General features: G+C 32.5%; 1 protein-coding gene across 2 annotated transcripts in view; it reads left to right on the plus strand.

The window, feature by feature from the left end:
• The window catches only part of LOC150092449 (uncharacterized), a 161,568-nt gene that overhangs the window by 126,957 nt on the left and 22,239 nt on the right, over positions 1 to 12,372 (plus strand). For both annotated transcript variants that reach the window (XM_090415003.1, XM_090415004.1), the window contains exons 11-13: positions 2,111 to 2,202; positions 4,842 to 4,915; positions 9,433 to 9,664. In XM_090415003.1, coding sequence (XP_090271129.1) covers positions 2,111 to 2,202; positions 4,842 to 4,915; positions 9,433 to 9,664 — 398 coding nt within the window. The remainder of the gene's footprint in view (positions 1 to 2,110; positions 2,203 to 4,841; positions 4,916 to 9,432; positions 9,665 to 12,372) is intronic.

A 12,372-nucleotide genomic window follows, 5' to 3' on the forward strand; every position in this document is an offset into this window, starting at 1 on the left:
GGATACCATGAAGTTTGAGTTTGGTAATGAGGAAGTTGATGGAAATTTACAAAGCAAAAAAGTACAATGGCCTCCTTTCAACTATTCAGTGATATGCTGCAGAAAGAAATGATTCTCTTGACTTTTTCATTACAGGAATTGAAACGAGAATTGATGTACGGAAACATTCATCAATTCCTTACAGAAGTTTAAAGCAACTCCATCTGAGGAAAATTCCCATCTTATGGGATAATCAAGGGATTTTTTTTTTTTTTGTTCTGAAGATGCACAATATTTGGTATTCCACTATTCTACAACACAAGGCCATTTATGAAAGGTCATATGAAAAAAATGACCAACTTCTTTTTCTTTTTTTTTTTAAGAGAAAGTTGAACTGCAGGATATCAGTGATACACTCTACATGTCTTGACATGTAGAGTAATTTTATCCTTATAATACTCAATAGGAAGAAGTTAGAGTAACTCAAGAATTATTTTGATGGTCACAGATTTGCCATCACAGTTGAAGTGCAAATAAGATTTTGCACTTCAACTGTGGTGCCTCATAACACAAGGCCTAGGATTGCTATCAGTATCCGCTCACTAATATATGACAAATTCCTTGATTGCCATAGTAGTCTCTTATATAAAAATAGTTCATACTGAGATGTAAATTTGTTTTGTTAAATAGGAAGGATGTTTTTCATTGTCATTTCATTCACTCAATTATTGGATGTCTAACGTGGGATTTTCCAGTTATGTAATCCTTAACCTACCCACAGTACTAAATATGGTATAGGTTAGCAACTTTTTGTGAGTGGGATTGACTTTAAAAAAAATTAAATAAACAGTGAAATATGAATGAACTGTATTCTTACTTTTCCAGTCACGTCTTATACATGCGATTGTGACAGCATATTGAACACCATTCTTAATTTGGATGTTCGAAATGTCATTCAGATGTTCATAATATTGCTTTACATGTAGTATTGAACTGATTGGTCTTATTAGTATAATCCTGAAGGCAACATCTTGATGTCAGATGATAAATGACAGTAGTCTGGAAAAAATGATGCAGAAAGAAACATCTTAAGCATTGAGGAGGTAGATGGTAACTGAGAGGAGAAGAGAGAATATCCAAATATTGAAATCAGAGAATTAGACAATGGGCTCTAATGCAAGCGATCAGGATAGGTGCAATTCTCAATAATAGTGGAATGAAAGACAGGGCTTCAAGGATGACCTCAATAGTCAAAGGTTTTGTGGCATGATGATATAAATGAGGAATTTTAGGAAGGAGAGTGAAACCAAGGACAAGCTGTTGCATTTATATGCCATTGTGAGAAGTTTACAACCCCTATTATGTGGGTGTTGTAAATTTACTGACTTTTTTCAATTACTGGTAATTCAGTAAAAAGTTTTGTAAATCCCAGGTTACTAGCAATTTCTTACATTTTCAAAAAAGTTATTTGTGAACACAGCCAATAAATATTAATCAACAAATTTTATTGAAACATAAAAGAACAATAAACAGAACATTTTATTCTTAAGAAAAAAAAAAAATTAATATTACTATAAATTATAAATAAACTTTAAAAAAAACCAAATTAATTTTATTTAATGTCCTTTTCATTAAATGAGCATGTATTAAACATTACTATTAGTTGCACTAGTATAAGCTGTATTGGAGCAGTATAAGCATTACGTGCATAAAGAGGTGAGAAGTAGATTTTTTGCATGAAAATAGTGAATAGTGGGTTGATGAGTGCACTAATGACGAATGTTTTAAAGGCAAAACAATATGCTTTGTGGTCTGTTGAGTTTGGCCTTCAGGGATGACTATAATGGTCTCTGAATCTGTTGAAACTTGGAAATAATACTAATATGTTAAATTCCAGTTATTTCTATGTAAAAATCATTATCTAGTATCTAGTAAGTTATGATGTTATGATCAGACTTTGACAGTGTTAATTCTTATTTATTGCATTTAATCTTATAAGTTGCAGTAAACTCTAACTTAAAAGATAACTGTTCATATAGCAAATGCATGGTCATTGTATAAGAATACCAGTAAAATTCCAGCTTTTTATTTTAATGGATATATAAATTTACTTGCTTTTCATGTATTTTAGAGTTTTCTGTGTCCAGGATGAGTATCCTGCTAAACTTCTTTCTCACTGGGACAGGTACGCAAAGATGAAGAAAACTTATAATGATAGACCAGGTAAAATAGCAGTTCTGATTGTATTGCTTACTAAACATTTCATATTTAGTAAAGCAGTCCTGTTTCTTGCACAATATTATAAAATTTTAAATGTTGTGAGTTAAAAATATTGCGAGTTCAGTATTATTTTATTAACTTGCATTGGCTTATAGAGACATCTGCATGTAATTGTTTATTGCATGCACAAATAATCAAGTACATTGTTTTTGAAAAAGAAACTCCTTAAGTTTCATTATTACAATCCATTTCACCATATCAACACAGATACAGAAAACTCATTTATATAACAAGCCAGTAATCCATTCCAAACTTACAGCAGCAGTGCTAATTTAAAAGGATACTCACGTAGCAAATCTTCAACTGTAATAAACTACTCCATTCGAAGGTGTTTTCAGTATTTCTGCAGATTAGTTGTTGTTGTTGTTGTTGTTGTCTCCACTTTGCCTAGCTTTCTGTTTTTTTAAGGAAACTCTAAATTGCAATCTGTTTGTCTGTATCTTGGTATTTCTCTGGTTCCCCCCCCCCCCAATCTTTCTTATTCCATTCTGTTTAAGTGATTAGTCGCATAAATATCAATCTCTTAGCTATCTAAGATCAGTCTGCATACGTATTCTTGAATATTAATAAAGTCAAGTTTCATTTTAATGTTTTCATTTTTAATATGGTTTTTGCATCGATGCCATCTGTACTTTTCTCTGATTTTTCCGAGAAATAGTGTTGAATTTTAGTTATAAAAGGCATTTTTATTCACCTCTGATTGGTCAAACCAATCAGAGGTGAATAAAATGTTTTTGCATATCAGTAGTTTAATGTTCTAGCGAATTTCTTGGTTCTCCATAAATTTATTGATTTCAATCTTCTGTCATACTATTCTTGTTTATTATTCCTCTCACCAACCCTCTTTCTGCTATATATCAATGACCTACTTCAGTTGACCTCCAACCTAACACACAGGTTTGCAGATGACAGCACATTGCGCTCCTCCCTTTCATTTGATAAACCTTACTCTACACAACTCACCTCAATTTACAGAACATCAACCACCACCGTCCTCAATTCTGATCTCTGAGCCATCCTCCAATGGGATTCAGATAATCTCATCAATTTCAATGCTAATAAAACCCAGTTTTGTCTTATTTCTCATAAAAAAAAAAGAATTATTTTTTCCCAGTATTATTTTTGACAATACCCAAATTTCCAGCCCAATTTGAGATTTCTCTTCTTGGAATTACCCTGACATTAAACCTCTCCTGGCATAAACACATCACAATCATTGCATCCTCTGCTTCAAAAAAACTAGGACTTCTCTTTCACTCAAGACATTACTTCACCCCTGAACAGCTGTTATTAACATTATACAAATCACAATCCACAATGCTAAAAGCTCCCTCAGAATGCTTGACTCAATACAGAGAAGTGCAATTAGACTTATTAATGACCCATCTCTTACCATCTCACTCCCCCCCACTTTCACGCAGACAACACTGAAGAAATTCAGTGTTGTCTGTATCCTACTTTGATGCTGCTGCAATTTGATCATTTCTCTCAAAGTGCATAAATGTACACAGTAGGATTGCAATGCCTTATCAGACATATCAATATAATTTATCAGATTATTAATCCACTGATGTATACCTGACATTTTTGGTTTCTTCCTTATCACTCAAAGAACCACATCAGCAGTTTATTCTGGAATCAGTATCTGATAACCAGGACCACCATCACTTTTCTTCAGCCACATCCTCCTACATGATGCCTCCTCATTTCTCAAGACATTAATATCTGGTGGAAATTAATGTCTTGAATTTCTAGAAAATTAAACTCAATTTCAATATCTTAAAGTAATTTCGTCCAACTGTATGCCAAGCTAATGTAGGTATCTTGACATCTTTCCACAATGCAGCAAAGTTATAAATCACTGACTTCTGATTATAATTCTTGATATTTCATAACGACCATTTGTAAATTGCTTCCTCAAGGAAGCAATTTACAAATGGTCGTTATGAAATATCAAATGAAAATGGTTTTTGTCCTAAACAACTTTCATGTACTTCTTAGAACCTATTAAGGAGCTAGACTAAAAAGAATCTGCACTATGCTTTACAGCATGCTCTTAATTTATGTTTAACTTTGTGTAAGTCCAGCATAGTTTGTTTCTTAATGTTATACTTATCACAAATGTGGGACTGACCCACTTGATCCAACTTCTTTACATTTCTTACAAATGCTTTAAACTACACTTTTTCTTTCACTCTATCACTTTGTCTGGAAGCTGCTAATAAATGGAATATAATAAATTTCTGATAAATGTAAGAAATCCACAATCCAGGTTATGAAGAAAGTAATACACTACTACCTTCATGTGAATGTCAGCAAAGACTGAGCATGCTGACCAAACTTTCAGAACCAACAGATTTCATATATTGTTTCAGAAATCCATATATATAAAAGGTTTACAGCATATGTACTTTTTTTAAGTTAACATTTAGATATTAGATGAGTTTATTTTTCAGAGTGAGAAATTATTATACAGTTTTTCTGTTTTTATGCTGAGAATATGTTAGAATGTATTTAGGTGTCTTTATTTTAAGATACATTGATTGCACATATCATGTACATGAATCAAATCACTCTTTTAGATATATTTTCCAAGAACCAGTTCTTCATCGCCTTTGAGTTTCTTAATGGAGGAATTGACTTGGAACATTTTAAAGTGAGTTAATACATGTTACAATTATTAGACATCAAAAATAATAAATTGTGATAAATAATAAACAGTGATGAAGAGTTGTACTGAATCAGTTAAGCTTTAATTTTATTGCTTCATGAAATTTCATATATCTATATATATATATATATATATATATATATATATATATCTACTCATACATATGAAAGGTTGTGAAATCTAGCACATTATACTGCCATATGTAGGCAAGAGGTTAAAGAGAAGGAAGTTTCTTAAACAGCTTCTTTGGAGAAGACAGAATGAAGGGTGCTGATCCAAAGGACAGATGTAGTGGAATGAAAGAGGAAGAAAGGAAAATAAATGGATGAGATTGGCATCTGCTTGTGTTCTTACATTCTTGGAAGTAAATAAGAAGCTGAATGTCTATAAAAAAGTGATTGGAATGAATCTGTGGAAAAGGAGGAGTCATCAATTAATCAGATTTCCCTCTTATAGATGGCATCAATCATTGTTATAGAGAGAGCCTTTGGTTCACCACCCTAAATGTGTTCCAGAGTTGGACAGATTTGGGATTTGTGTAATGTCAGTGATGTACCAGCAAGAAATAATATTCCATCTTTAATAATAAGTAATAATTCATTTTTAATTGGTTCAGAAACCCAACTCTAGAGACCAAACAAGGAACTTTTTAAAGCTACTTTAGGCCTCGAATTAGTAGTCTTACACCAGACACTGAAACTCAAATTACAGTCACAAACATCCATGGCTGGAAAACCTGCAGCCTGTTGGTTAGAGAGGATAGCCACTTGGCCAACCAGGCCAGTGTAGTGATGATTGTTTGGTATACTGATGAGTAAATGAACAGTTCGTTTTAGGTCATTGCTAACAGCAAATACCTTGGTACCCCTACTAGCTTGATTCTTGGAATTAGAGAAAAGAAGTCAGTTTAAGTAGCAAATATTGAAGTCCCCAAAGAAGATGACCTCACTGTTTGGATATTTGGACTGCAAAAAATCAAGCTTTGGAAATAGGTAATCAAAGAAGTCTGAGCAGTTATCAGAATTTGGACGGCAGTAGAGACTGCAAATGAATGCAGTGAAGTCTAGTAAGAGATTTTGAGCCACAGTAGAACACTTTAGGGTTTCAAGGTTTGGCATTTCTGAAATGGGATAGACCTAATGAATGCACATGTTCTGTCCTTGTGACAGAAAAATGTGATTTAGTTGAGATTCCTTTAGGGATATCAGGTATGGTTTGGATGACTGTAAGTAGTGATGGTGCATATATTGCTAAGTTCATGATTGTTGGTGAAGTGGATGCATAAATGTTTTTTCAAGTGTTAAAACAAAAACCAAACATTTTCAAATTTGATTTTTGGTGCTTTTTTTTTTAATTTAAATATGTTGTCTTTCATTATTGGTGTGTCAGAGAGTTAAAGAGTGCACTGGGATGTAAGATTTGCATACTGTTCACAAGAAGAAATCCAGTCTCCTTCCCACTTTTAGCCATGATAGCTAACAGTGAATACAGCCATACTCAGACTCCCTCCAGGCATGATCTGGCAAAGTAAATGGTGGCAGGATTATTTGCTAGCTGATCAGGAAGCCTCCATATATTCATTACTATCAGATTTGGTCCCATGTACCTTGGTATGTAATAGTTTCACTGGTTGGCTCTACTTTCTAGAGGCCAACCTGTAGACCCATTTTACTGTTGTGCCCATGAATGAGGTGGTGGAGTCTGGGTTCCCATAGCATGTTCTTGAGAGATGCCACTCACTGCATGTGAGAAAGGGGAAGGGACTGAACAGAAACTGGGTCCCCTTGCTCTCAGAATCAAATGTGCAGCACACCACTTCAGGCCTTCAATAAACAACATTGTGATATTTCAAAGGAATGAAAGTCATCTATCGCCTTGAGTCTAGAATGACTGAAGTACTGTAAAGACAGAACATGTAATTAAGAATCTTCCTAATAATAAATCCCCTGGGTGTGATAATATCCTGACTGAGCTGCTGAAAGCTTGACTGACAGTAATAACAACTATTTATTGGAATCCACTAAGAACATCTATAAAACAATAGAATTACTTGAAGTTTTTACAACATCTATCTGCATACCAATTCTAAAAAAAAATAATGAACAAAATTGCAAAGATTACAGAACTGTGAGCCTATACCCATGCATCTAAAATTATTTTAACCATTGTTAACAAATAAATTGAAAGAGCCTTAATAGGTGAATTGAGTGAACAACAGAAAGTCTTCAGAAGAGGAATGGGAACCATTAATGATATTCTGGAACTAAAAATACTAGAACAGGAACATTTACATATGCTTCATAGACTTTCAGAAGGCCTTTGACCAGGTAAAACATAACAAAATGTTCAATATATTTGGTTAAATCAGACATAGAAGTGGTTAAATCAGACATAGAAGATCATGTACTTAATATTATAAAAATTATAAAAATGATTTACACCAAACAGAAAATGCAACTGTTTAACTCTGATGCTTCTGTAGTGAAAATAAAAAGAGGAATTAGACAAGGTTGGATCCTTTCACGAAGTATATTTAATATCTATAGTGAGGCGGTGATAAAAAAGATTGAAAAACAAAAAATAGGAATTAGTATCAATGGTATGAAATATGATATGCTGATGATACCATTCTAATAGCAGAAAACTGAAATAAATTAAAATCAAATTACTGCAGCTACTAATTGAAGAAGGTAAAGAATTTGGATTAGATATAAATGCAAAAAAATACCAAATTTATGAAAATCTCAAAAGAAAATAGATCTGAGCCAGATAGATTCATAAACAATATGAAAATTGAACATACAACAGAATACAAATATTTAGGCACCTACGTTACTGCAGATGGAAAGCAAGATAAAGAAATAAAAATAAGAACAGCTATAGCTAAAGATGCCTTTTAGAAAAATAAAGATCTGCTCAGAAGTTCTGTGGGTATTGAGACAAAGAAAAGAATGATAAGAACATTAGTGTGGCCAGTTTTCACATATGGAAGTGAGACCTGGATATTCAAGAAAAGAGTAAGAACAGATAATGGCCTTTGAAATGTGGTGCTATAGAAGAGCTCTGAAAATATCATGGACAGAACATATGACAAATACAGATGTCCTACAGAGAATGAGAACACAGAGATCTTTATTACAGGAAATGATCCAGAGAAAGATGAGATTGGCAGGAGACATGTAATGAGAGGTTCAGCAGGACAGAGGATACTAACAGTTTTATAAGGAAAAATTATGGGAAAAAGATCAAGAGGAAAAAAACAAAGAACATGGCTTGAAGATATAAGATCATGGACAGGATCATATGGCTATGCAGAAACAAAAAGGAAAGCCACCAACAGAGAGAACTGGAAGGACATGGTGCTGCACTCTCTCACTAAGAAAGCTACATGAAGAAGAAGAAAAAAATGCTGTATGATTTATTGTAATTAAACTGTTTTAGATCTCTATGGTGTTCATTGTAGTTCATTGTAATTCATGCTAGTAGACTGTATACACACATGACAAAATTTGTCATGTGTGTATACAGTCTACTAAAGAATGATAATAAATTAATAAATAAATTCACTTTAGCAAATTTTCTCTAGAACAATCGTTATTCCTTTTGTCACTAAGTGTTTGCTATAGTGAGAGTCGTTTATATCCAATTTTGGCTACTGTGAAAAAGAATAGAGTTTAGAGGATTTGTTTGTTATTTTAATATCCGACGTTTCACTGACTGATATCTGTCAGCATTTTTAAAGGATACACTAGTAAGCAATAGAAAGTAACAAAAACTAGGAAACTAACCGACAATTCTAAAAATTATATAAAGTTATCACTGTGCGTGATACAATGATATAATACGCATGTCGCAAGTACAACGTTTTATTTGTTGAGAAATTTATTGTAATTTTCATGAAAGGACATAGTTTTTTTTTGCTTAAAAATTCCACAAAGGAATTTTTAAACAAAAGTAAATATGATAGCTGACAGAATTAATAGTTTAATTAAGTGGATAGTACTAGAAAGTGAGCATATTAAAATAATGTTGGATTCAATATCCACTTCATTTGTATAGTTTTAATATTATTTATTTTTAATATTAATTTCTGGCACATAGTAACTATTTTTAATTGGTAAACCAATTTTTGCATGTAACTTGTATTCCTGTTTTTTTTTATTTGTTTGTTGTTTTCACACACTGGTGATGTACTGTTATTTTTACTTTCATTGAAGTTTATTATTGTGGTTATCATGTAGTTTTTGTTATTTTATAGAAAGATCTTGTTTTTTGTTTCAGCTCCCATTTTTTTTTTTCCTAATAAAATGTTCTAAAAAAGCTGTCCAAAGTTGGACAGCAAACATGTAAATATGATCTCTTTACTCACATTAAAGATATAATCTTATAAATTAGTATATCCCAGAATCTTACTCATTCATAATGTATTAAGTTTACAGCCTTTAATGGATAGGATTCACATAAAAAAAATTAACTTAATTAACATTTTTATTTTGTCTCAGCTGTCCAGTGCCATGCAGGCAAGGTCTGTATTTCGCCAAGTAGCCTGCACGTTAGCTGTAGCAGAACAAGCCTTTCAGTTTGAACATAGAGATATGCACTGGGGAAACATCCTAGTATCTCTTTCCGACTACACCAACATAGATTATATTCTTAATGATTCGAAAATACAAATTGAGAATGAAGGCATTTTTGTTTCTATCATAGATTTCACACTCTCTCGTCTAAAAAAAGGTAAGTGCCATTTATGAATATTGCTTCTTTTATGTATATTACAAAATGCACTATTATTAAATAATTCTTATAAATAAAACAATATAATACTATTTTCTTTATTTAGTAAAATAAATTTATTTTGATTAAAATCCCTCAAAAAAAAAAAAAAAAAAGATACTTGTTTCTATATATTATCAGTTTAGTTTTACACATATAGACATTTATGTTAATGCTGAAATTTTGCAAATGCCATGTAAGATTGATACAGAGGTTCAGAAAAAAATAAATAAAACAAATAAATGAAAAAAATGAAACCAAAAAGTGCACTTCGTGTATGGCACATGAAACATGACCTTATAAATAAATGTATGATATCTCATTCAGATGTTTACCTTCCAGGAGATGTTTTTCTGTTTCACAATGTTCACAGAAAATAAAAGTGTGTAAGAGAGTTTAAATAGAACCCGAGTTATCTTTCAGATTCTAGAAATGAATTGAAAATGCAGAACTTGGTTTGGTGTTAATTATTAGTAAATTAAAAGATTTTGAAAGCAACCAAACCTTAGTTACTGAAATGGCAAAATATTAAAAAAAACACTGATAGACTGAAAAGGAAGCACATCAGAAAGTTGTCCACAAAGGCCGAAAAATTTTTATTGGACTCCAGAAATTTAAAAAAACTAGTCCAGGAAAAGAATATTAAAAGTGTGCTATGTACTGTTAAAGAATATAGATGGAAATGGTGAAAGGTAAAGTATGTATAAAAGTAACATAGTTTAACAGGTATGATAGAAAAAAATATAGGAGATAGTGTTCAAGTCCTTCAGTAGCTGCTAGATGTCCTAGCAGCTACTGAAGACATAGATGCAAAAAAGTATTGCAGAAGGAATGAGATGACAGAAGGCCATATAAACACTGAAATTAGAGATATTTTGGATGCATAGTATCATTCTTTCTTATACACAGGTGTGCATATTTAAGTGTTGTGTATCATGAAAATGCATATGGGGTTTACCTCCAGGAAACTCAGATTTTTCAACCAGCGACCAGACAAACTAGCCAGGAGAATACACAGTTTACATACAGAATATATATTTAGGCATAAGGCTATCCACCTTATCATAAAATTATGGTTAAAAATCCAATGTGGACTGATTGTGGAACTTGAAGGCCTGAAAGTACTGTGGATTATTAGTATTGTTTTGTGTTATTACTTAGAAAAGGACCTTAACCCTCTATTCTGGGTAAATTTTTGATCTGTGTGGCACAAAAAAAAATTTTTTTCAGTAGATTTTAATAAAATTGAGAAATATTTTTATTGAAGCATTTTTAACCTTACAGTATTTAATACTTTACCCTTTTTCAGCTTTTTTAAGTTCCTCTGGGAGACCTTTTCTGTTCTGTACCAAAAATATCTGTCATCTCTTTTATCAGTAAGTCCACAGGATCTGGTGACATACCAAATATCCACTGTGACAGTAACCTTTACCCAAAAAATGGTTCATCAGGTGAAGAACACTTTTAGTGCTAACTGGTAAAGCATCATACTTTTTATTGTATGCTGTTACTTTTTTGGTATATAAAAGAAAATCACAAATATAACCATTTTCTGTTTCATAAACCAAAAACAATTTCCTCTTCTTAGCAATGAAGATTTTCCAAGCAGGTGACTCTGTATTTGAGTCACCTAAGTTCATTCCCGGCATGTATTCTTTATCGGAATCAGATTCCATTGCCATTATATGGATGTAATTTAACAGATTAAGAATATAAAAAACAAATATAAAAATTATATAGAATCAAGAGTTGCAAGCATTTTCTAAATGATATAAAAACTTGAAATATTTCAAATTATGAAATGCACTACGAACTACACAAATAACTCACCAATAAGAAATAACTCACAAATAACTATCCATAAGAAAGCGAAACACTGTGTAAAACTAGCAAAACAAAACTCATGGGAGGACTTTGGCAAGAACATAGAAAATAAATATCAAGAAGGTGGTAAGATATTCTGGAGTTTGTTGAAGAAGCTTAGGAATGGAGGAAAAAGTGCTGTAAAAAGAGTTAGAGATGATAAAGGTGACATGAAAACAGCAGAAAAAGATATCCTTGAAATATGGAGTAATTACTTCGAAAAATTGCTAAATGAAACAAGCAATGATAGCACAGTGTTAAAAAACACTGACCAGGCATGCAGTCAGGAATACATATCCATACTTGAAGTAGAAAAAGACATCAAAAGCTTGAAATGTGGAAAGGCAGCAGGAATATATGATATTCGACCAGAAATGCTGAAGTATGATGGTATAAAAGTTTTACAGTGGCTGCACTGCATAGTTCAGAAAGCCTGAACAGAGGGACGAATTCCCGATGATTGGAGTAGAGCTCTCATAGTACCCATATATAAAAAGAGAAATAAAACTGAATGTGAGAATTACAGAGGTATTTCCCTACTGAGTGTTCCTGGCAAGATCTATGCAAGTATACTTGAGAAACGGTTGAGAAGAATTGTGGAAGAAAAGCTTGGTGAAGAACAAGCTGGATTCAGGCCAAATAGAGGCTGTCAGGATCAGATCTTCACTTTACGACAAATAGTCGAGAAAGCATGGGAATACAACAAAGATCTGTATTTAAGTTTTGTAGATCTGGAAAAGGAATATGACACGGTGCCAAGAGAAGAGCTTTTCAATACGCTACAGTTATATGGTGTCAATGGGACA

This window comes from Typopeltis vanoorti, chromosome 26 (assembly GCF_054136105.1).
Source record: "Typopeltis vanoorti isolate ZY-2024b chromosome 26, IOZ_Tvanoo_1.0, whole genome shotgun sequence".
Classification (NCBI taxonomy): Eukaryota; Metazoa; Arthropoda; class Arachnida; order Uropygi; family Thelyphonidae; genus Typopeltis; species Typopeltis vanoorti.